Source organism: Musa acuminata, chromosome BXJ2-6 (assembly GCF_036884655.1).
Source record: "Musa acuminata AAA Group cultivar baxijiao chromosome BXJ2-6, Cavendish_Baxijiao_AAA, whole genome shotgun sequence".
Taxonomy (NCBI): Eukaryota; Viridiplantae; Streptophyta; class Magnoliopsida; order Zingiberales; family Musaceae; genus Musa; species Musa acuminata.
In genome coordinates this window covers 43,542,276-43,568,552 of record NC_088343.1, presented here as the reverse complement: position 1 = coordinate 43,568,552, position 26,277 = coordinate 43,542,276, and the positions used below count along the sequence as shown (strand labels likewise).

General features: G+C 39.1%; 2 protein-coding genes across 6 annotated transcripts; one reads left to right on the top strand and one right to left on the bottom strand.

The window, feature by feature from the left end:
- Positions 1–869: 869 nt before the first annotated feature.
- On the bottom strand, positions 870–13,313 carry LOC135615820 (phosphomethylpyrimidine synthase, chloroplastic-like). Of its 4 annotated transcripts, XM_065114818.1 has the most exons (14): positions 12,216–13,313; positions 11,531–11,596; positions 11,311–11,445; positions 11,147–11,212; positions 10,872–11,057; positions 10,694–10,780; positions 10,492–10,605; positions 10,279–10,403; positions 10,088–10,196; positions 5,134–5,438; positions 4,900–5,027; positions 3,748–4,574; positions 2,287–2,963; positions 1,263–1,299 (listed from the first exon to the last, which is right to left on the bottom strand). In XM_065114818.1, the coding sequence occupies exons 1-14, from the start codon at positions 13,164–13,166 to the stop codon at positions 1,290–1,292; spliced, it is 3,786 nt and encodes a 1,261-aa protein (XP_064970890.1). In that variant the 5' UTR covers positions 13,167–13,313; the 3' UTR covers positions 1,263–1,289. The 4 variants fall into 4 exon arrangements, 3 of the variants coding, with proteins under 3 accessions (XP_064970889.1, XP_064970890.1, XP_064970888.1); XM_065114816.1 differs by lacking the exons at positions 1,263–1,299; positions 2,287–2,963; positions 3,748–4,574; positions 4,900–5,027; positions 5,134–5,438 and adding exons at positions 6,856–7,395; positions 8,286–8,409; positions 8,486–8,809; positions 8,888–9,013; XR_010488164.1 differs by lacking the exons at positions 10,088–10,196; positions 10,279–10,403; positions 10,492–10,605; ... (4 more) ...; positions 11,531–11,596; positions 12,216–13,313 and adding exons at positions 870–1,075; positions 5,975–6,203 and having other exon boundaries at positions 1,200–1,299.
- Positions 13,314–18,935: 5,622 nt separating this feature from the next.
- On the top strand, positions 18,936–25,761 carry LOC135581568 (coronatine-insensitive protein homolog 1b-like). 2 transcript variants are annotated; one of them, XM_065114815.1, is made up of 4 exons: positions 18,936–19,361; positions 19,570–20,068; positions 24,213–24,690; positions 24,776–25,761. In XM_065114815.1, exons 2-4 carry the CDS (start codon positions 19,584–19,586, stop codon positions 25,562–25,564), a joined length of 1,752 nt encoding a protein of 583 aa, XP_064970887.1. In that variant the 5' UTR covers positions 18,936–19,361; positions 19,570–19,583; the 3' UTR covers positions 25,565–25,761. The 2 variants fall into 2 exon arrangements, with proteins under 2 accessions (XP_064970887.1, XP_064970886.1); XM_065114814.1 differs by having other exon boundaries at positions 18,939–19,334.
- Positions 25,762–26,277: the final 516 nt, after the last annotated feature.

The following is a 26,277-nucleotide window of genomic DNA, read 5'->3' as shown; positions in this document are numbered from 1 at the left end:
TGTGTTCTCTTTAGGTCTCAAGGCCCAACATCTATGCAACAAGGAGTAAAAGCGGCATTATTGTGCCTTCCCGGAACGGGCATGTCTATGGGCGAACTCCAGGCTCCTCCTCTGGTGCTATACTTGGTTTCTAAATCAAATATAGAGATTTCCTTGTGTTACCACTTCACTAGTTTTGGGGGAGAGCATCTCTTTTACAACCTACATTTGGCACGACAATAAATCAAGAAAATATCTTATGAGTACATTAAAGAGCACTGTTGGAGAATTAAATAGCTAATTGACGAAAGTCATGCTATAGTTTCATTTACTAGGATTCCATACATCCATCAGAATGATCTGATCTGATCAGATATCATGCCAAAATCCCAATCACGCAACAGCTACGTCGAAGAAAATGAGGGGTGTTGTAGACATTCCCTCAAACAGAAGCGTTGCATCAGAAGACTGCACCCGCTGCCAAGGGAAGAAAAAAGAAGCAGCACTCTCCCTACGCAGGCATTACCCTGGTCAGGTTTAAAAGGGTCTTTCTCAGCCTGCACCAGTCTTCCATGGCTGGAGAGACTGGGCAAGCACCCCTGGTGCTGATTACAATTAGCCTCTAGGAAAGAAAAGGAAATCATTCAACTAAACCCTAGAATCACAAAGGCCAGTCCCAGGTATCTTGTATCCTACCAAGTAGTAGGGGCTGACTGGGTTGCAGCTTAATCCAACAGTGGCAAAGAGCCCAAAGTGGTAGATGCAAACCTGTCATTGTGGGATATAAGATACAAGCTCCCACCAACTTGATAGGAATGCGAGCACAAGCCGCAATGCAGATAACACGAAAGGAACAGAAGCATTTCAGGTTACTGCCCACCGCATCAAACTGCTTCAAAGTGGAAAGATCAGTTCATGTGGGATAAGCCAGCTGACAAATTGGCGCAGAATTCCCTGAGCATGCACAAAAACAAAAAGGAAAAGATTGCACGCTCCCTACGCAGGCATTATCCTGTTCAGGTTCAAAGGGACTTTCTCAGCCAAACCTGCTGCCATCCTTTGCCAAAACGGCGATGGATGCAGCAGAATGGCACCCCTGGTGCAATTTCCCATTAATTCACAAGCACATGAAGCATAAAGCATCAGGAAAAATAGTTCTTTATTTCTGCAGGATTTAAACAGAGGACAACTTTAGGATCATCCAACTAACATGTTCTTACCAAAGTTTACGATACGAAGAGTTGTCCATGATAGCCATGAATCTTATTACGAACTGCTCTAACTTTTCTAATTCTCCAAAGATGGAATCTTCAGATAGCACTGCAAGAAATTTGCAGAAAAATACATCAGAGAAACTCATCTTGTATAACAAAAAAAAAAGTACTGTGAGCCATTACAGCTCAGCTCACAGATATTCAACAAAATGTAGTCGCATCCACTTATTGAATATGCAAAATGTAGATTACCTTACGAATGATTCTGGATAGAAAGTACATATTATATCATCTTTAAGAGTCTAATATATATTTTAATTGCAAATATAACATGCAGTGAACTAAATAATTTGGCTTGTAGGAATCTAATTTGTGCCTCAGATGAGTGCATTTCTTTATACAAATAAGGCACTGTCACGAACTAAGACTTACGAATTCAAATAAATTTTGATGCAAGGTTCCCACTTGGGCGTCATGGATATCCCAACATGTTATTAGGCCTTTTCAAATATTTGTAACAGGCCTCCTTTTGTCTCGAATTGCTTTTTGTATGTGATATGAGATAATAAAGGAACATACATGGGACCTACTTACGTTCTTGCTCTGGCCCATGATTTAAACAGATTACCATGAAACAAGTTACTTGATTCAAATAAAAATAACAAATAATACAGCTCATGCTGCTGCAGAAGGTAACATGGGTAGAAGAAAAAGAATGGCAAGCACACAGAACATCAAGCAAATTGGCTTAACAATTCTATTACTGTTAGCTCCCTGATTTGTAAAAATTTAAAGGAAATATCACAAATGAAGCATAAATAAAGTTATCTAATAAACTAGATCATTATGAGCCCTAGAGGCAATTTAGAACTTGCAAAACATTTAAGCAGGACAAAATTTGTTACAAAAATGGGTAGATTATAAGTTATGCTACTAATTACCTTGAGTTATTCTTGCTATCAATAAGAGTCAATTTGCTATAACATGCTAGCACAAATTCAGCAGATTGAGCTCATTTAAAGGCATCAATTATCTCCAAAATTTAGCTTTAGCAAGGCCTAAGACATGTCAACCAGAAATCTCGTCAACTAACCTTGGAGAGCGAGCAGCATAACTCTCAGGCACATAAATCTCCCCACCAACTTCACCATGCTGTTCCCCACTAACAGTTTTTTTGGCAGCAAGAAATTCTGCACTCATGGCATCCATTCCATGTTTCATGGCTTCTTCCACTGTCCCATATCCATGTTCCTCAGCGTACTTCCTTACATCTTCTGTTATCTTCATAGAACAAAATTTTGGCCCACACATAGAACAGAAATGTGCCACCTTGGCACCCTCAGATGGGAGGGTCTCATCATGAAAAGCCATAGCTGTCATAGGATCTAAAGACAATGCAAACTGGTCCATCCATCTAAATTCAAACCTTGCCTTGCTCAATGCATCATCCCATGCTTGTGCATGCTGGTGACCCTTTGCCAAATCAGCTGCATGGGCAGCTATCTTGTATGATATGACACCTGCCTTTACATCATCACGATTTGGCAATCCAAGGTGTTCCTTCGGAGTTACATAACAAAGAAGTGCAGTACCAAGTGCTCCAATATTAGCAGCACCAATGGCAGAGGTAATATGATCATATCCCGGAGCGATATCAGTTGTTAATGGACCAAGAGTATAGAAAGGTGCCTCATTACACCATTCCAGCTGCTTCACCATATTTTCTGGAATTTTATGGAGAGGAATATGCCCAGGTCCTTCATTCATGACCTGCAAAAAAATGAAAATGGCAATCCTCAAGTGGTTCGCTGACTAGGTAAATAGTAGATTGGCAAAATGTAAAAAGCTTGACGTACTGAACTTTATGCAGATTATGAAGACAAGATGACAGGGTGGATACACAAAAACTCAAAGGAAAAGAGTCATATGATATGGATTTGTTATTTACATTTTAGTACTTCATAACAAAATTGAAACACCATGTGACTCCAGATGTTTTATTGAATATGTGACACTCACAACATCAGTCAGGAACCCGAAAGTTATTATTAATTTGTAAATCTTTTAAATGAAAATATTAGTTGAAAGATACAGTGAAATAACAGTCTCAGCTATGAGTTAAGAAGAGAAGGGTAAGTGATTGACCTGGTAAGAATGTGCCATGAACAAAAGGGTAGGGTTGGAGAGGTTAAAGCGTTGGATGTGAAAGTATCTTCCATATTTTAAAAAAAATTATTCAGCAAGAAGGAATAACCACAGAAAAATGCTGAAATCTAGTCCTTAGTATCATCAATGCAACTAACATGTACTTCAGTCTACAAGCTAACTTCACATGCACAAAGAGCAAAACTAGAGATAATAAACCTTTTTCTTGTAAGAATGGAAGTATAGAGTATAGACCCAAAAAAATATTTACTCATTAGTGTGGTCCTTTTCTGAAAAAGCAATACAAGAATGTAACTGATTATTCTAGGGATAATCAAATTTCTAGAAGGAGTACACTAAGAAGGATGACTTCATGACGCATAAACTCTTTCAGTTGTTTTAATTATACCTGCACATCCTTTTCCCATGCTCGGCGAGTCAGCTCCCCTTGCGTCAGAAGTTCTGCAAATTGGGCAGTGTCATTGGCATCATAGATTGAACCAGGCCTTAGTCCGTCGCCAATGGACAGTGCTACATCATACTGATTGCATATATCAAGTATCTCGTCCCAGTGTTCATAAGCAAAATTCTCTTTGTGATAAGCCAAACACCATTTTGCATGGATTGATCCTCCACGTGAAACAATACCAGTCATTCTTTTTGCTGTAAGAGGGATATATCGAAGCAGGACACCAGCATGAATGGTAAAGTAATCCACCCCCTGTTCAGCTTGTTCAATCAGAGTATCTCTGAAAATTTCCCAGCTCAGGTTTTCAGCAATGCCATTAACCTTTTCCAATGCTTGATAGATAGGAACAGTCCCAACAGGAACAGCAGAGTTACGGAGGATCCATTCCCGAGTCTCATGAATATGACGACCTGTTGAGAGATCCATGATCGTATCAGCACCCCACATTGTTGCCCATTGAAGCTTATGCACCTCTTCCTCGATATTGCTCACCACGGCAGAGTTCCCAATGTTTGCATTTACTTTAACCAGGAAGTTCCGCCCAACTATCATGGGCTCCAACTCCAGATGATTCTTGTTGGATGGAATTATAGCACGTCCACAAGCAACCTCTGATCTCACAAACTCCGGATCAAGCTTCTCACGAGCAGCACAAAACAACATCTCTTCAGTTATCATCCCTTGTTTGGCATAGAACATCTGCGTGTATCTAGGTGCACCCAATTGCTCCCGCCTTTCGACCCAATCTTTTCTTATCTTGGGAAGTCCTGTTAAAAAAATAAAGTGTAATTAGTAAACAACTTTCTTTAACATCACACGGGCATCTAATGTGAGAAAATCAGCAACAGCAACAAAACATATTTGACTAAGTTGAGTCCAATTCTTTCTGGACTAAGTCGAGCCCATTTCCATGACCTATCAAAATTGTTGTGGTCTTGTCAATCAACCAATGTCATCCAGAATAAAACAACTATCATGCAGAAAAAAGCGTTGTGCCATGAAGTCTGTAATGCATCTTTTTATCAAGTATTTTAACTTCATGATAATGAAAATAAAATGCATTAGCCAAATAGTTCAAGTTATTGCACTCACCCAGCTGTGGGTTTATATTTTGTGGACCACTTGTATCATATGTATCAAAGTGCTGGTCCTCTCCAGATAGATGGACTCGTCGGAAAGGAACCTTAAGGACATGACCAGATTGCTCATGAACAATTTCCCTACATAGTCGAATATCAGTTTTTGGTGTATTACATAAGAATGATGCAGTTCACATTTCATTAGAAGCATAAAAACAAAATTCAATCTGAAAGAAAATTTCCATGCCTGACTTCCTTTGTACTCTTTGGGAAACATTCTTCAAATGAAGGAAGTGGAAGAAAATCAGGAGCAGCAGGATCAATTGTGTGCTTCTTCTGTTTGTGTTTTGCTGACTCAGCAACTGAATGATCAAAGGTCAAGGTGGCTTTAGGCATCAAACTGAACTTGTAGCACGTATCCTTGTTCCAGATATTTGAAGTATGACCCATAACTTCAAATCCAGGTAAAAGAGCAGATTTTGGCAAATTGGAAGGGGCATGGCAGCTTCTTGCGCTTGCCACAGAGGCAAGAGATAATTGTACAGATGTCATCTGTTAGATCCAGAGAAGGGAAACAAATCTGGTAAATGCATTGTATTATGAAAAAGATACACACTGCAATATTTCTTTTTATCAAACTTGACATCACTGATTCCATGGGTGTGCCTTAGCAAGTAGCTAACTCATGTCTTTTGCATAGATTTAAAAGGTTCTGCTTTCCAAATAGAAGATAACTCCACATAGGTATGCTTTATCAAGTAGCTAAAACATCTTAGATCACAAAAACAAAAAAATAAATCCAAACTGACTGTATGAAAAGAAAAAAAAAAAAAAGATGTCCAGGACAAATGCAATAGCTTTGCTTCAGTTCCTTATTGAGAGCTCAAGCTTACATCATCCTACAACAACTCAAACAAAAAGCTCTTCAAACACACGCACGGTCAGATGTTCATGATCATGTCGATTGTCGCAGTCATGCAACGCATTAAGACAAACAAATAACGTGCATAGGATTTAATCTACAGATGCATCAATAACCCTGGGATAAAAGGAAATAGTTCCAAGATAACACATCCCGGATGTCGTACCAGACCGACGTTAGGGCAGAAGGAAGGAAGGAAGCGATGAAGAGCGATCGTAGATGGGTCAAGGACAGAGAAAGCCTCGGCCTCAGCTTCCTTATTTATCACATCGTCTCGCCGCTCTATCTCATACTTGTGGGGCTGCGATTGCTGCCACCACGCCAAGCCCATCTTCCACCAGCACCTTTTTGCTAATGCCACGTCATTTTTTGAGCGGAGAGAGCTCCCCGACGGACTCGCGATCGCGTGATTCGTGTAGAGAGAGGAGTGAGAGTAGCGGAGTGGAAAGGACGATCCCGTGAAGGGAGGGAAAAATATCTGGCCTCGCGCGGCAAGGCGAGCTACAGAAGAGGACGAAACCCATAGGGGAAGATATTTTTGAACGGAGAATTATTATAAGGATGATATTGTGACCGGAACACAGAATCTACGCGGATGATTCTTCGGTGAAGTGATAAAGCTCCCTCGTAGCCGTCCATTTTGTTCTCCTAGTATAATCCTGGTCAGTTTGGTGGTTAATCTTTTTATAATTTTAAATAATTTAAACATATATATATTAAATAATTTGATTTTAGTCAATTTAAATCCGATCAAACTGATGTTTTATAAATTAAAATTAATTCAATCTCAATAAAACAAAACATTCATAATCTTTAAAATTGAACCATTGATACTGATTCAGTAAAATTTACCAATTCAATTTGAACACCCCTAATAAATAAAATAATGCAAATAACAAATTTCAGTGAAAGGATGATTCTTTAGCTCATGAGTCGAATTTATGCATCTATTAATATTATTAAGCACAGGCTGCTGCATACTAAACCATTAAAGTAGCATTCTGTTCATCATGCCAAATCACACTTGAAAAGCATGTGGAATTACGATGAACAGAAGAACAAAGTGAACATTAATGTACAAAAAGTTACAGATATCCAGTAACATAAAACTTAATAACCAGGACGTAATCTCACAAGATCAGCCATCGAATGTACAGACACATCTTCTTTGTCTAGGTCTTCACATGAAAAAGGATGAAGCGAGACTTTTAATCAATATTAGATTACAGGTAGTTGACTTTGTTTGACAATAGGTCTGTGTACTCATAAAGGTTATATAATTGTTGGGGAACTTCTTTGGAGATTTTGAACATTCGAGTTGTCGGCAAATATAGGTTTTCAGAAAATTGTTCAAGAGATGGTATCCTTATAAGTGTTTGGGGCAAAAGCTTTTCCGGCAAGACAGACAAAACTTTGAGTTGCTCCCGGTTACTTAGCTGTGGAGGAACATTGCTTGCTTTCAGGAACCTGCTTCAAGCCGCAGAAGGTCTTCATGCTTCTTCCCCTGTATGAACTTTGTCAGTTCTGCAGGGGCAACAACTAGCTTTAACCACTCCTGCAGCTCTTCACCTTCCACTTTCTCTTTTTCTGCATCAAAAATAGGAGAGAGAAGATAGATCAATAACAAATCAGTGCAAGATAAGCAAATAAAAACAAGTTTGCAATGTATTGTAGTCACATTAAATCGACACGTCAGGGATGCTGATGCTAAAATGACATGCGTAAACCGAGATCACAGTATGATGCATCAAATGGGGACATATATAGATAAGGAAGAGGATTTCTAAGACAAATCTTCTTTGCATAGACTTGCTCAATATCATCAAAGCATTTTCTAAAATACCGAGGACAATCATGAGCATCTTACACTAGAGGAATATGTCAACAAAGATAAATGACAAAGACATGTTGGAGGCATCTCTGCTACATAAAAACAGATGCTAGTATGTCTACCAAAATGTTATCTATTACAGGACCTTTAAGAACTAGTAAAGGACTAATCATTGTCCTCAGAATGCAGTTCTGGTGTTGCTCCAACTTTTACACTCCAAACCATAACAAGAGAGCAGAAGAATGTTATATAATTCTTCGTAACTCAAAATGGGTCATGCATGGAATCCAAAATTCAATTCAGCTTGTATATTGATCTAGTGTGATACTTCCTGTGACAGCATTTGTCCTTTCAATAGGAGCACTGAGCAGTTAACATAGGATATAAACAAAGGCCATATGTGAAGTGAATCACTGTCTTTAGACTCATCAGATTCAAGATCCACATTCCAAAAATTTGATACGTATAACAAAGGCATAGGTAAGATATACACGACACAAGAAGATAATTAAATGTGTACCAGATTAGGCCTTTGTTAGGGTAAAATTTATTTCAAAAAAGAAACACATGTTATTCGACTTAGCCAACTGCAGTAAGCACAAATGTAATAAAGCATAATTATGAAGATAAAGGAAGAAAGATAAACCTTCCAAATAAGCTCCAAGACCCTCGACCACAGTAGGATTGGCCCGTACAACAGAGAGAGCTACTTCAAGAGCTGATTGCAGGAGTGATTTTACCTCTCTTTGCACAAGGTCAACAAGAATCCCCTAAATATAGAGCCCCAGTTACTTCTTGCTGATTGATTGGCCAAAAAGAGATTTAAAGAAAGATAAAAGAGACAACCTGATCCCTTCCCCATGGACCTGCCCCTCCAGAGTCATCGAGACCACCGCTAGACAACGTTGCCAATGACACTGGACCAATGTTCTGATTAAGTCCGTATTCAGCTACAGCTTTGTATGCCATGTCTGTTGCACGTTTGATATCATCAAGTGCTCCAGTAGAAACACGGCCTGAGTAAACCACTTCTTCTGCTGCACGTCCACCCAGAAGAGTGACCAAGCGGCCACGCAATTCATCAATGAAAAGCAAATATCTGTCCTCAGTGGTAGGAGGGGTATATGTGAAACCCAATGCACCACCTGACCTTGGCAATATGCTCAGTTTCTAACAACAGGAAAATGGAGAAATCTGATGAGTTCTCTATTACAGTTAACAAAACAGAGAATTTAGAGTTAAAATAACCTCCACACGTGGTTGTCCAGGAAGCAGATTTGCAACTGCAGTTCCGACAATTGCATGACCAGCTTCGTGTCGAGCAACAACAGCCTTTTCACCTCCTTGCAGCTTTGCATGTTTCTTCTCTATCCCCTGAAAAGTACAACTCTTCCCATAAAGTTGCATATAGATCTGATGCTCAAAAATCTACAAAACCTTAACATGAGACATAAGAACTAAATCGTAGAGTCCATGATTTCTAGTCAATGTTTTCGGTTTTGCATATCATTAGCATCTGAGTTGAGATATCCAACAAAAAAAAGCATATATACGACAAGCAAAGGCCCTTCCGATAACTCAAAAATCCAGCAGCATGTTGTCGTGTAAACCATGAAACCGTAAACAAGAGAAGAACCAAATTGTTCTTAGGCAATGACATCGAGAATGCATAGGCATTATAATTATGATGTTCCTCTTTGCAACAAGTCATACAAAAATAATGAAGTTAATCAAAACAAAGTGATTACATTTGTCAACATATTCTTTCACATTCAAATAAAAAATCAAACAGCTGGTTCTGAACCCCTCTAGAAAAGTTCTTTTGAGAAATGATATGTTAATGACAATTGACAATCAGAATGAGCTACATTATGATGAATGCATTTTTTAGAAGATATAGTTAGAAAAGCAAAAACTAGACTGATATAGCAATTTCGAGAGTGAGAAATCATGCTGAGACAAGTTAGATCCTACCTTTTCTATATCAAAAAACCTCACAGACCACTACCAAATTTAAGAACATATGAGCACTCTCGTTAATAAATTTAAGCATAGAAAGTTTCAAAAATAAAAATAATAAAAAACAAATTGTAGTGGAACCTGGCAATAAAAAGTGGACAATCAAAATTGATGGTAGACAGATACAGGAATTCAATCTCAAATAAAGAACACATTCTTAAATTGACTCAAGAGTATCATTAGATATCCTCTGAAACATGGAGAACCTGAAGTGCATAGTCAAGTCTTTGTTGAAGCATCCTAGTGGTAATGTTCAACTCCACATGAGTGTGTCACATTTAATGTAATGAATGGAAATCAATCTTTTTTAAAAGGAGAGTGCATAGCCAAGCAGTTCCGGAACATTAGGAGAAAAAGATAACCAGAAGCAGGAAGATAATTGCTCCAGAATATATTAGGTTTTGAAAAGATTAACGGTACAAAACATACAGCTATTGAGCGTTCAACAGCCAGGATAAAATCAATCTTTTCAACAACAACTTTGTTTGCTCTCCCAGCTAATAAAGCAGCTTCATTCACCAAATTTGCTAGGTCTGCTCTGCACAATGTTCAACAACCAAACATCAAAAAGGTAACAGATTAAGTCATTACAGACTTATGAAGCCAAATGTTGTTATTACCCAGTGAAACCAGTTGTCATGGATGCAATTTCACTAAGATTCACATCATCCCCTAAAGGAAGCTCTTTTTTGTCAACATGAACCTTTAAAATGGCCTCCCTTCCGAGCCTGTCAGGAGTTTCCACCTGCGAATGAAAACAGGAAATAACATATATAGTCAAAGTGTGGGATGTTTACACATTCTAAGATGGCATTGGTAGATATCTCATATACCATAACTACACGATCAAATCTGCCAGGACGGCGAAGCGCAGGATCCAGCACATCAGCTCTATTGGTTGCCCCGAGGACAATAACAGCAGAATTGCTATCAAATCCATCCATTTCCTGAAAAAGTAACATGGAAGTACTTTATCCTCAAAAACAACAAAAGCCCATGATGATAACCAAATACAGCTGGCCCCTATTATCCTACAGTGAGCAGCTGATTGAGTGTTTGCTCTCGTTCATCATTGCTAACAATGCGATATCGACCATCACGGCTTTTTGCAACTGCGTCTATCTGCATGAGCAAGAACAGGTATAGCTTGTAATGCCAAACAATGTATAGATACTGGAACAGATTAGAGATTAATTAATTGATTGTTGATCACCTCGTCAATAAAAATGATCGATGGTGCCTCCTTCTTTGCCCTCGCAAAGAGATCTCGCACACGGGAGGCTCCCATACCAACATATAGTTCCACAAATTCACTTGCTGAACAACTTATAAAGGGTACTTCTGCTTCTCCAGCTACAGCTTTTGCCAGTAGCGTCTTACCTGTGCCTGGAAGACCCACCTGTTAAAAGAATCCATCATTATAAAAAGCTATATGAGTACAAAATTCAAAGAATAATGCCAAGGGATCTATCTCCACATGCCACTAACCAATAAGACCCCTCGAGGAGGCCGGGCACCAAGGCGTATATATCTGTCTGGATTCCTAAGAAATTCCTGAGCATTAGGATGATAGGAAAAGTATTTTCTTAGCTCCTTCTGAACCGATACACAACAATATCAGATATTGAATGTGTCAAAAACTTTCGGCATACCACAATTTCTTCTAGCTCTTCTTTTGCCTCATCAACACCAGCTACATCATCAAAAGTGACCACATCTGCATGTTCAGGTGCTTTTGCACTACCAGGACTTGAAGTCTTCCGGCTCCTTAACTGGCCTGCTGTATGCTGAAAAGGAATATTTAGCATCAGAAAAAGCCAAAAAAACCTTGTGCAATTCACTTTGAGGAAGAAGGAAAGCGTTAGCACATACCTGGGAAAAGCTCACTCTGAAATTATTAAAGGCTCCCACAAGCAAAGCAATATAGAAAAGAGTAATCTGTAAAGAGTAAGAGTTTCCTAATATCAACAATGTTCAAATTGGACATAACCATCTACACATGAAAACACAGAAAATTTACAGACTGTAAGGAGGAGATTAAGCATCACAATTTGCAGCTACCTTAACTATCATATTTTGTTGATCAGGTAATATACACTATGCATGGGGATTCTATTTAATTATTTCTCTCTCTCCTGAGCCAAAACACTAGAAACAAATGCTTCACAGTTAATGTTACTTTAGTCTCTTGAAAACACTTACACTTCTTTTCTCTTTTTATTGTCAGAATATATAAATAACACATTCAGCTTTCAAGCAATGCAGGATAGTTATAACAAATGGTGGATAGTTCATCAAGTGTGATAAATCAGTGAATTAACAAATGAATAGCTTCAGTGATATCATGGCCTTAAGTCTGAAGGTATTGACTAAAAATTATTTTGAGGAGCAATGCAGGAAAGGGTAGACAAGAACTCCTGCAATGGAATGCAGGAAGCCCTATCGTTCATATCATGGCCTTAAGTCTGAAGGTATCGACTAAAAATTATTTGCAGATGCATCGAGGCTTTATATACACATCACACATTATGCCAGAACCAGAGATGTAAATGCTTACCAGAGCAGAGTTCAAGAAACCACCAGAACGCTTGTCTGGGGAGCCAAACTCAACCTGGTTCTCGAGCATCTTCTCGTAGGGGGTTGTTATATCTGCAGGGCGAGTCGTGGTATACACGATCCTCTTCGTCGGGGCCATGCTCCTCATAAGCGCCTCGGCCTCCTGCGCCCGGTTCTCCCCACCAGCCTCAACCTCCATGCTTACAGGATCCTGCCGCAGTCTGAACATGATATGGACCCCGTCCACCTCCACCTTCCGAACCTGGTCATTGTTAATCTTGCTCAAGAAGTCGCTGAACGGCACGCTGACGTACGTAGTGGGGGGCCTCGGCTCCGACCCAGGCAGCGGGATCCCTGGCCGGAGCAGCCGCATGGCAAACATCACGATGCCCAACTGGAACAGAAGGGCACTGATCTCCTGGGCGGGGATGATCGGCTTCCACTGCCATCTGGAGCCCTTCCACCAGCGGCTCTTCCACTTATTCTCCCGGCGAGGTGACGAAGACGAAGAGGATGAAGACGACGACGGCGACGAAGAAGGAGAAGAGGCAGGGGACGGATGGGAAGGGACCTTCTTGACGCCTTCGCTGCTACCTTGCGGGCCTTCGGTGGCACCGTCGCTGGAGCTGGCGTTCGAATCTGTGTCCTGCTCGCAGGAACCGCAAGCCCGGACGCGGGTGGCCACCGCCCGTCGCCGATGCTTCAAAAGCACACCCAATGCGTCGAATCCCTCTCCCAGCAACCAGCCTCTGCTGCTGCGGGGGATAGAGGAGAAAGCATGGCCATGGGGACGGACGCTACGGCCAAATCGAACGGGCTCCCCGCCGCGCTCCCGCGACCGGCATGGGAGGAGGATCGATCGGTTTCCTAGTCCTTTGGCGATAGGATGGGGATTGGATTTGGGGCGGAGACCGCGCGGAGCCAAGGATTCGATTGCTGCTGCAGCAGCCATCCCTTATTCGATCGAGCAAAGGAATTAAACGAGAATCAAAAATAAGATCGGGACTTTACACTTTTATGGAAACCCTAAATGCTATCGCGACTTGGAAATTTTACGAATTTTTTTTCTTTTATGGAGGAATCGATGAGAATAGAGAGGGGATTGACAGCCAGGAAATCTACTTGCCTGGTTGCCCGATGTGGATGAGAACCCCTCGTTACAGCGCGACGTTTTCGTGCCGTTCGAATACACGTGTGTTGATTGGCAGACTCGATGGGGCCCTTGGGACCCATACGTGGTAAGACAGCTAGCAGAGTTCGTTCGTATTTTTGTGCATTATCTACCGAGTCCGGCCATCCATATGAGTACACGTGTGTCCCCCTCCCGTGCTCGGAAACAACTGAGTACTGCCAGTTGTTTCGGCAGAGCCCACTCCACACGCTTGATCGCCTGGGCCCCATGGAAAGAGATGCAAGGTGTTCTTCGGTACATACGTTGGTATCTCCAACCGGTGTCGACGTAACACGTACAAACCCCACCCGAATCCGGCTACGAATTGGGCCGGATTCGCGGGTGAGATTTCCCGCTCCGCGACTCGACTCTGCCCGGCCCGACTCACGCATGCGGATTTCTCAGTGGTCCCCCCCCCGCCTTCCCCCCACACGTCTGTCTCGGATCACCTCACACGTGTCCCCACGCAGAGGCAGAAGCGTCCGCAACACGCACGAAAATGCTTGAAACGTTCATTAATAATTAAAATAATAATTGGAATTTTGATTAATATGTCACTGAATTTACAAGAATGCCCACACCAAACAAAACATTCGTTTCTGCTCGTGTCCCGATCGGCCCACTAAATGAGACATGACAGTGTGATGGAGTCCGCTCATAATATGGAATTCAATTGCTGAGTTGCAGATAATTATAACAAGAAAACTCTTAAAATAATTTTAAATTACATTATTTATTGTGATAATTCAATTTTAAATTATATATATATATATATAGTAGAAATCAACGACGTTTCACGTTGTCCTAATGGATGATTTGAGTAACAAGTAATAAATATTTTCTTTATGTATAGAGAATAATCATTTGAGTAATAATGACTCAATGGTGATATCGTGACTATGTGTGACTATAAACAATCAATATTATAAAATTATTAAATAAAATAAGAAAAAATAGCTGACATAATTAAAGGGACGATTAATATAATTCATAAACAAAAAATAAGAAATTTTGATATTTTTATTTTAAAAATAAAATCTCTAACGATCCTCATAAATCTTAAATTTTATTATAAATAAAAAATATTAAAATAAATTGTTCGGTACTCATAGTGTCTTTAAGAACTTATAGTTTTCATTTGAAGAAAACGAAAAAAATCAGATGTTTAATTATGTTCCTTTAATCTAGACTTCAATTATCACATAATATTTACATCGCGATGGTACGATTTATTATGCTATGCCTTCATTATTTGTTTCTATAATTACATTTATATATTCACTCGTATAAAAGAGTCAATATTGTGTGTAAAGTCGTGTCTTATGAAAAATATTACTTCGAGTCTTATTAAGATTTATACTCATCATATACTTTAGTAATAAAACAATCTATCATATTGAGAAGAATTAGAGTTAAACTCCATTTATACATTAATATACTTTTTTATTTTTTATTCAATTTGCTCATTGGTCAATCAATTGACTTTTTATTATGAAACTGAACCTCCTTCTATGAATCTCTCATCAAAAAAGTTGAGCTCCCACTGCTGAAAAACCCACTAAGACTAACTTACTTGTCCACTTTATGATATTAGGATAATAATCTTTTCATTTATTCATCAATTTTGTATAATGCATGTATGGATGATGAGAATAATCATGCAGACAAATAAATAACAAATTTATCAATCAATAAGCAAGCTAATATAAATATAAATATTTAAAATATTTATCACAACAAATGTTATTATTAATTATTATATTAAGTAAATTCATAAATATGCACATGTTATTATCAACAGTACATCCCTTATGAAATTTGAAATGCTCCCACATTTGTAGGAAAATTTAACATATTAAGAAAGTAACATATTGCAAATACTTTATTAATATGCATAACATTATTTTATTTATGCATCACATGATATTTTGTCGCATGAAATTTTCATAAAGTATATTTTAATAACATTATAATTTTATTTTCCTATATCACAATAAAAACAAATTCATATGTACAAATAAGACATGTACAACCTCAACTTTATAAGAACATTCAATGTGAATAAATTAATAATTTGCTCATGATATTGCATATGGTATTTGAAATATTTTTCATGATTTTGTATAGGCAAAACATGCCCCCACATTTTCATAAAAGAGAATAAAGTTGTATATTTTGATATCACCATATGACCCCCACATTTCAAATGTTATTGAGAAAAAGAATTAACTTAACCTCATGAATTATCAGTGACAATTATAAGTTGAATGTTTAATTTTCAAAGAATCAAGCACATGTAATTATTACAAATATATTAATCTCGATTAACGTATAACATGATCTAAAATATGTGAAATTGACTAATAAAATGTGTTCAAAGTATGTAAGTTAATTCTTGAAATTTAATGACCAGTAAATTTCAATTAAAATGTAAGTATAAATGTCACATGGAGTATATATACAATAAGTGACTAATTTAACATTAGCAATACACTTAAATTACTATATCACAAAATAAATTTTAGTTATAAACAAAAAGAAAAGAAAACATAATACTATTTATAAACTTTAAGAACTACTCAACATCGCTTAGAGGCATTCGAAGCAAAACAATCGAGTAGAACAAGACATTAAGAGGAAGAAAATATTTTCAACTTTACCATACAAAGGTTCGAGGCAAATGGTTTGATCACATCCATGATAATGCAAAAATATAGTTTATCTATGCACTAAGTCTAAAGTATATTCATCTTGTGAAAATGAATGTAATAAACCCGAGAGGTTAAGATGTACACCAAGAGAAATCACACTATATTTTATGATACAAAAAGATAACAAGAATATAGTGTAATATGTAATATATTATATTAAATGTAAAACAATTTTTTATTTTAGGATTGAAATCAAATAATTATATTTAGTTTAACGATACGTATCTTTTGATGTCATCTAAAAATCTGTTTTATCTGCAAGACACCGTCTTTAATCCATATCGCTATAAATCTTAAATCATTATTCTCTCTTTCTATCTTTTTCACAAGATTATATAAATCGATGATTAGAAGAGTTCCTCACATCAAGGTTATCTCACAAGTAATTATATTTTAAATAATTTTTTTTATTGATCAATATATTTTATCAAAATCTAATTAATTATATTATATATATCTTATCTCATTATAAATGATCATAAAATATAATAGAATAAACATAATAATATAGTCTATCGAGGAGACTGCACGGAGAAAATGCCTCGGAAAATAAAGACCGATCTTTTTCTCTTAGGGACGGGCTTTTTGCATAACACATATGGAGGAGAGAGAGAGAGAGAGAGAGAAAACAACAAAAGTAAAAAAAAATACTTGCATAGCTATTGTTGTATGAAATGATTCGAAAGAAAAATATGAAAAATAATAATAAAATCAAAGAATATAATGTAAAAAAATAAAAAATAGATCAACTTCTTATGGGGATTGCCATAAAAACAATGAATATAACAGCTTTTGTAATGAATTTTTACAAATCAATATTGATTTGTAAAAATATTTTTTTAGAGAATATCGATCTTTTTAAAAATATTGATTTGTAAATTTTTTTTTATAGTATGGGGATTACCACAAATGTAGATTTTATTTACAAAAACATGAAAATAAACAATAAAATCAAAGAACATCCTGTAAAAATAAAATAAAATAAAAATATTGGTCATATAAAACTATGTGTAATCATAACCAATAAATATCATTAAACCATCAAAATAAATATAACTAACACAATTAAAGGGATAATGAACATAATTAATAAGCAAGCTTACAAGACAAAGAGAGAAGAGGGGCTAAGTGTTGACCGACAACTTGGCACCGATGCTTAAATAAGCAATCATACGTGACCTCGGAAGAAAAGAGAGAGCCGCATTGCAATTAGGGGGGGATGAGAGTTCTTTTGGGTTAGCGAAGAACACCTTCCTCTTTTCTAAAGGAAAAGTCACGATAGGGTTGAATATATATATATATACCTAAGAGTTATAGTGATCTTCTTCTCTCTAAGTTGGTTCGACCATCATAGACTTTTGTCATGACCGGAAGGAACCCTCCTTTTCAAAGATCGGAGACGAAATTATTCTGAGGTGGCGATGGTAGACATGTCACAGTGACCATGAAAAGCGACCAAGAAAAATCTCCAACAAGTCGCATGATATCATAGCTTATGTCGATCGTTGCGACGGATTACAACTGCAGCACGAAAGAGACGTGTAACCTCTCTCGACATGAAGAATCAAGAAGTTAGCAGCTTTTGAAGTTTTATCGTAGGTCAACATATTCGATGAATCGTATATGACTTGTGTCCCGTTGTGATTTAGGTTTTCTTCAGTCATTAATTGAAGTCTTAGCTGCTGATATCCGATTGGATATCCAAGAAAAAAACAGAGACTACGTTATCAGATCGCACGCACCGTGAAGACGACGTAGTGATTTGTTTTGGCAGTAAAGATGGAGGATCGACGTGGTGGTGACTTCTTCGATCGGGGCCAAGTACATTGTACCGGTTCGATCAAGTACAGTAGTAACACGCATGTCCACGATTCCTTGAACCTGGACGCACGCGTCACGCGCAGCCCTTTTCGTCCGGCTCGACGGCCCTCCGCCGCTGCATTCACCGCATCGGGCCCTGAATCCGGTGCATTCACCGAATCGTTCCTTGAATCTGGCCCGATTAGTCGCGTGGTTTTCCAGCGAGATTCTGCTTTCCAGCCCTTGTTTATTGTTGCTTCCACCGTCAGTTTGGTGTCGTCTCGATTCCGAGCACAAGGTTTCCTCTACCCATCCATCAGATTTACCTCGAGAAGAACACCAAACATTTACTTCGAGTCGAGCCAACTGCCCTCCGTGGGAGCATTGACTTACGGTTCGTCATGCCTGGTTCATGACTGATAGAATGCCAAGGTCGCCCCGCACATCATTGTCGAAAGCTACAGTGAACGGCCGGCCATACCTGGACTCTATCATCAGCTTCGCCGAGAGAGGGACTGCTCGAACATTTGTGCATGCTTAAACTGGAATGCGGCAGGCAGCCCAGGGAGTCAGATTAAGCAGCATTAGAGTGCTAACGTAAGACGCTGCTTGTGATGCATGATCGGTAAGTCTCAGTCACATCGATGGACAGAAAAAAAGATAGAACAGGGTGGATCGTTGTCTCATTCAGGCATTTCATCATCTAATCGCCAGCTATGTATTCTTCAGCAGGAAGCAATCCGGCGCCTCCATGGACCACACACATCGGATCGAAGATTTTAAGGATGCCGCTCGCTGCTCCCGCTCTCGTCATCTTCCGATGCCCTGCCGCGTGGCTCACAATCTGCTTCGGCACCCATTCCCATCGGTTTCGCTCATCCTCGGTGCTAGTCGTCTTTTATGCAACATTAATTTATTATATTATCCTTCGTAAAGCCGTGCAATATTAATATACGATATTATTGTGGTCGGCGGAGCGGGCGGGAGTCAGTGCCCTTTGCCGATGGATAATCCGATGGTAAGGGGAGAGCATGTCGGATTCGATCCGTAACGTGGCATACGTAGATGTCAGGGACCCACAGGTTGGTCCCACGACAGCCGCGTCGCCGCTACAATCCCATGCGGTACCCGCCGGTATGCAAGACAAAGCGCAGCTGTTGATCGCGGAAGAATACAATCCGAGGGGACCGATTACTGCTTCGACGAACCATAGATTATTACTACTCATATTTTTCTTGCTGTTAATCTCATCTCCTCTATCTCCATCTAAATATTCTCGCCTCCTTTTAAGCGGAGAGACTGCTACAAGCCCTCAACGAACGCACAAGACCCAGACATTTCTCACTTGATTTTAGGGCTGACACTTTCCGGTGAAGACCGCATCGGCCGTCGCGCTACATGGACGGCTCGGCCGCCCCGACGATCTCCCCGCCTCCAGGTACCCCCAGGCTCCCCTGATCCGCAGGTGAGGTGTCGAGTCGCCCGTTCCTTGTTCGGCTTCTTTACAAGAAGAAGAGGGAGGGAGCTTCGGGGTTCTCTTGTGGTTCGTTGTTTCTTCAGCACTGAGATCGGAGGAAGAGGAACTTGATCCGCTGGAATCGATGGAGTCTTCAGCTTGTGGCTTTTCGTCGCGGATCTGGTGATTGAGGTGGTTTCTTGGTTGGGTTTTGTAGGTTGGGTGGGGGCGATGGCGCACCGGAGCTTGAGCAGGGTGATGAGTTTCGGGATATCGGACTTGGCGTTGGAGTTCGTGCTGGGGTACGTGGATGATCCCCGGGACCGGGAGGCCGTCTCGCTCGTGTGCAAGAAGTGGTACCAGATCGACGCCCTCTCGCGGAAGCACGTCACCATCGCCATCTGCTACTCCACTAGTCCTGACCGGCTGCGGCGGAGATTCCCCAACCTCGAGTCCCTCAAGCTCAAGGGCAAGCCCCGTGCCGCCATGTTCAACCTCATACCCGAGGACTGGGGCGGCTACGCGGGCCCCTGGGTCAGGGAGATCGCCGAGGCTTTCAACTGCCTCAAGTCGCTGCACTTCCGGCGGATGATCGTCAAGGACGAGGATATCACCGTGCTGGTCAAGGCCAGAGGTCATATGCTCGAGTCGCTCAAGCTCGACAAGTGCTCTGGGTTTTCCACAGATGCCCTCCTCCTCGTTGCGCGTTCCTGCAGGTACATCTTTTTGGTCGACTGAAATTTTAGTTTACTTCCGTCTGTTTATCGTCCTAAAAAGTTTGCCCTGATAGAAGTGCATGACGCTTGAGCACATTTTATGTGAACCTTGTTTTCGTCGTGCTTGACAGCCTGCAACACTTGTGACCTTCCGCCCTGTGGAGTGGAAGGTCATGTTTGCAGCAACCTATTTCCTTGAAAATTGGAATTCGGAATGAAATTTTGATACGGTTGAGTGGAATGCGTTAGGTTCTAGCAAAAAACCAGTTAGTTTCTTTTCTCTATCTTGGTTGTCTTGAGAATCAAGAGCCTGAAGAGCTAGTATATGAATTTTGTATGCTAATATGATGCTCTTATTCTCCAATTCCTCTTCTTTTTCTGATGCTGATTCCTAGATGAGTACCTATACATATGTTTGTCATCAAAATTCTTTTCTGGAACTTACGGACTTTTTCTTCGCATTGGATGCAAGGTAAGATTCATGGAAGAAAGAACCAAACTTGTAGACCCCATAAATTTGACGGTAGTAATTTGCATTATTCTCGGAGGTTTAAATTTATTAAGTCTATGATGCCCCAGAGTATTCATAAACTGGATTTAGTAGTAAGATCCAACTGCTGTGAGTTTGAAGTAGTTGTCAAATGTGAATGTACTTTCTTCCAGAGAAAAGTGGGTGTGACTAGTCTGGAACATATAATTGACATATCAAATCATGTACCTTGACGTGATTCTGATGTTCTATATCCATTGCACTAGCACATGCAGCTTCATCTTTTTTGTAAGGAACTTGGCATTAATTCCATGATGTGATTGCCATGTTTCCTTTAAGATACTAAGATTATGTGTCAAAGCACCTTCAGGCAGATAAAATTCCCTAATTTATGCTTTAAACTTGGAAGAATTTGTTCTGTCCATTATTGGAAGATTGCTATTTATCTTCTCTTGGATAATAATTCTCAGAGCAGCAATTATTTATGACAAACAGCAGTTAATTAACACTTTGGTTATATGTTCCCTGTAACATCTAAAGTTTCAAAACTTTAATCCTTGCATAATTATGTTACAGAATTTATAGTCTTGTGTGATAGCACAAGCAAGAATCTCTGGTTCATAGGCCAAGTTCAAGTAGATTTAAGGGTGAGTGTTATCTTGGATATGCTCAACCATGCTGTACGTCTGTATCTTGTGTTTATTTCTTTATTATTTTACACTAAACCTCCTCCAGCTCCAAGCTGTTTGTTGTAAATCATGAAAATACAAGTGCAAACATATTTTCCACTAAGTTATAAGAATGGACCTAATTCATTAGTCAATTTGTCGCATAATATCTTGAGAAAATTGCTATCTGCTATTACTTATGATCTTTTTGTTTAGTCAGTGTTATAGTTTTTTGTTCATTCTTTTCTTGGTGGGGGTGGGGTTGTTTGTTGAGTAGTGGGAAAAATAGCAGACACTAAACAGAAGTAGTAGTCATTGATGAGATTCAACTCTTCAGTGAAATAATATAATATATTTTGGATCATTAAATGGTAATTAAATGTAACTTGAATTGAGATTAATACACCTTTTGTATTGTTATAGGATCTATTTTGCCAGTAGAAGCTGTTATCTTCTGTTAATTCCCATTATAACTTGTAACAAAAGTTTGTAATAATTTGTAGTGCTGATATCTATTCCATCAAGAAGGATTTGATGGGATTGTTAACTTCCCTTTATAGCTATCATTTATAATGGTTTTGATAGTGTCCATTATTATATGCACTTTAGTGGACTGGTAAAACATTATTTGCAAAGATATCGGTAAGTATAGGTTGGAAATGTTCAAGGAAAGCCATTCAAAGAAATTTGAGATGGTTCTTCAAACTTGAGGCGCCATAAATGTGCAGAAACACAAGGAAATAATTGATATCCCCTTAAAATTTTTTAGAGCTTCTGGATAATTCTTCCAAATATTTCTTTATATTTTCATGCGTAGCGTTCACTTTGGTGCCTTGGTCACACCTTACTATAGGCACTTGGCTGTCTCTTGCTGCCTGTGTGCTGATTACACTCTTTTAAGCCGATCCCCAAAAAAATCAAATTAGGCCAGATATCCACAAAAAGATCACTTGTTTCCACATGAAAATACCTCTTAATAGTCATATCTCTCCTTTTTGGCCCAGTTTTGTGTCCCTTTTTCTCGAAACCTTTTACTTCCTGTACATCCTGGTCTCATGACACAAAAATATATTTGCCTCCAGATTTATTTCGATTGTTCCTCTGGATTATTTCTTTAGTTCTCTTTTCTAACTTAGAACCCTTGCAACTTCTTTATTACAAATATCATCTTTCTTATGTCCTCAAGTTTGTGTTTGTTAGTCCCAATAAAACAATCATTGATGCATTCAGTTGAGTTCTGCTTTGAGGTTCAATGTTCTTCTTGATTTTCCTAGCCAAGACTGAGCTTTTAAGGGTATCTTCAGTATCCAACTTATTCTATCTGAAGTTCCAAAAGTGCTAATTAAATGTTGAAGTACATAACTCTATGCATTAAATATCTTTTGGTTAAATGGGCAGCTTCATTGATGATAGGCACACAAGCCATGTGCAGTTTATGTTCCAGGAAATGAAGGTAGGTTCTATGAATATTGTAGCTGTCTCACATGTTTATTCTACATGCTACGGTTTCATAGCCAATTAAATATTTGTGTAAATAACCCCTAACCTTACACATAATGACAATTTGGGATACCGTAAATGACTGCATCAGCTTTTATTCACTTTTTAACATCTTGCGATTTTTAGCAATTTATTGCCTTATTTCTTGACATTATGGTAGAGATACCACCATGTTTGCCATATGAATCAGTTTTTGTGCAAAGGACACTGATCATATTTCTTGCGGTGTTGATGCAACCCAAAGCTACTTAGATCAACCATGAAAGAATATTTTTAGTAACAATTGGATGTTAAATTGAGTTTGGTTAGATCAGTTGTTGAGATACAGTATAGTTAGAGTAATAGTTTAGTTTGAGTCTATTTGGATTATCTTTGATCGATTTTATGAGCCATAACCTAATTATTTGGTGTCCTGTGGAAGAGTTTGTCTTGAAATTTAAGCTCTAGATTGTTGTGGCTGGTTTTCTTTCGACTATATTCAGTCAGTGTTATTCATTATTTTTACTGGAATGAGTTAGGAAAAAATTTCATCGTTGAACCTGAACTTTACTCTCTCTTCTATCCGTATCCCATCACTTCCAATTTTACAAACCATTACCCACTGAGTTATTTACATATGACTAAGGGATATTTAAAAGCATCTTAAATCTATAGGTTCTTGCAAGATCAAAGCCTGTGAAGAACAAAAATCGACATGAAAAGGATGAAAAAAGAAATTAGTTTAATGAGTCCTTCATGTCAACAACAATAGTAGATACCAAATTGAATGATGCAATAGAGATTGTAAGATAGAATGATCCCTGACTTGACACACTTCTCAAATTCAGGCGCCAACTATCTCCATCTCCATCCTTATGAATCTTGCCTAAGTTGCCATGGAGAGAAGGGAGAGGCTGGAGATTTTATATTTTTTCCTATGAAAGAACCATTTTGAGGAAAGAATCGACAAAAGAAGATTATCCTCTTTGGCTACCAAAAGGCACAAATCTGATCTCCGCATAGTCCTCAGCTTATCAATACAAACCCTAACTTCCACCATGTTAACCAAAATGACCTTATGATCTAATCAGAATCCAACCAAAATGGACATACCATGCAAGGATAACTTTATGAAGGAAGAAATAATGACGGCAAAGTATAAATGCATGTATGTGTACATTTTTTTCACATATATACATTGCCATTGTATGTTGTGTCGGCAAATTCAGTATGCGTGTGTGTGTGTGCAAGCACACACACATATATATACTATACGTTTATTTATCAGCCATTTTACGATAAGTTCCAATTGAATCAGGCATCTTTTCATGATCAACATTTAGTTGATCAGATTGATCTGCAAGTACCTGCATACTTTTGCTTTTTTATTTCTTTAGTGCTAATGACCTTCTGAAAACATATTGTTCTGATATAACTGATTATTTATTGCTGTGTCCTCCATCATCTGACGATTCAACTGATTTGGTTTACTAATATGTGTATGCAGATGTCTTAGAACACTGTTTTTGGAAGAAAGCTCAATTACTGAGAATAATGACAAATGGATTCATGAACTTGCTGTTAATAATTCTGTGCTTGAGACTTTGAATTTTTATATGACCGAACTTAGAGTTACACCACAGGATCTCGAGCTACTTGCTAAGAACTGCAGGTACTTGGTTTCCTTAAAGATCAGTGAATGTGACATCTATGATTTAGTTGGTTTTTTCCGCTTTGCAACGGCATTGGAAGAGTTTGGTGGGGGCTCATTCAATGATCAACTCGGAGAGGTCAATACGTATAAGAAGATCCAGTTTCCTCCCAGGCTGTGCTGCGTAGGTCTCATCTATATGGGGAAGAATGAAATGAGCATATTATTTCCATTTGCTGCAGCACTTAAGAAACTGGACTTGCAGTATACATTGCTCAGCACCGAGGATCATTGCCAGCTGATCCAACGTTGTCCAAATCTAGAAGTTCTCGAGGTAGCATACACCATAACTCATGCCATCACTTCATTTCGTAAGCCTTTGGTCTGATGAGGTTAAGCTAACTCTTTTTCCCTGATAGGTGAGGGACGTGATTGGAGATAGAGGATTGGAGGTGGTTGCTCAAACATGTAAGAAACTCCGAAGGCTCAGAATAGAGCGAGGGGACGATGAACAAGGTCTAGAGGATGAACAGGCTCGGGTTTCCCAAGTCGGTCTATCGACTCTAGCTCAGGGATGCCTTGAATTGGAATACCTGGCGGTATATGTCTCTGACATCACAAACGCAGCTCTAGAATGTCTTGGCACTTTCAGCAAAAACCTTTGTGATTTTCGTTTAGTTTTACTGGACAGAGAAGAGAGGATAACAGACTTGCCCCTTGACAATGGTGTCCGTGCTCTGCTGAGAGATTGCACCAAGCTTAGGAGATTTGCTCTTTATCTGAGACCTGGAGGTCTCTCAGATGTTGGTCTTGGTTACATTGGCGAGTTAAGTAGCAATGTTCGGTGGATACTGATGGGTAATGTAGGGGAATCTGACCGTGGAATGATGTTGTTTTCACAAGGATGCCCACAGCTACAAAAGCTGGAACTGAGGAGCTGTTGTTTCAGCGAGCGTGCTTTAGCCATGGCAGCTTTGCAGCTACCTTCTTTGAGATACTTGTGGGTGCAGGGATACGTTGCATCTCCTACCGGGAGAGACCTTTTGGTCATGGCCCGTGATTTCTGGAACATAGAATTTATACCGCCGAAAGGGACTGAAGTCAGGACAGGAAACATAGAGAGTCAGGCTCAAATTCTTGCTTACTACTCCCTTGCTGGAAAACGAACAGACTGCTCGGAGTCAGTAATTCCTTTATATCCAGCCTGAAATCTACATGTGCTGCCTTTTGTTTAACTTTGCTGTTTCTTTTTGTCCTACTATATCGCCTACTACGGTGGTGGATGTGGTTCTGGCGATGAACATGTCTATATGTGTTGTCTGTATCAGTTTGATATTTCGAGCAGCCGGTACTCTAATAAGCTGTCTTCTTCTTTGTAAGCCGATAAATGAAAGTACTTTTGTGACTTTGATGCCTTGCGATTGGCTGAGGCTGAGTTCACTCTATTACTTGCTTGTTCAATTGCTGATATCTGCTGCAGTAGTTCTGCCTAATCTGTTGCTCATAGCTCGTCGAATGCGGATGATTTTGCTTTAAGAATCACGAACGAACAATTTCTATGGAGTGATTTTACTAACTACTATAATGATGAAGAGATGCCTTTTGTGGTTCCTTGCTAACTTTGGACATCAGTTACCTTCCATGATCTATCTATCCATCTCAATCATACAAGCAAGTATTTGAATGGAAACTTTGTGCCTTCAATTTTACCTTGAAGAGAGATAAGCAGCATCAGTGTAGCAAGTGATTGTATATAGGTTTTTCATTTAAATGTAGGTAGGTAAGTAGTGAAGTGTTCTATTGTGGCTAATTTCATGTCAGATGTGATCTACCAAGTTTCCCATTGACGAACTTTGTAGGAGCACAGACTGGTCGAAAGTGTTTTTCGAGTCCTATAAACAAATCGTGAAGGATTTTAATG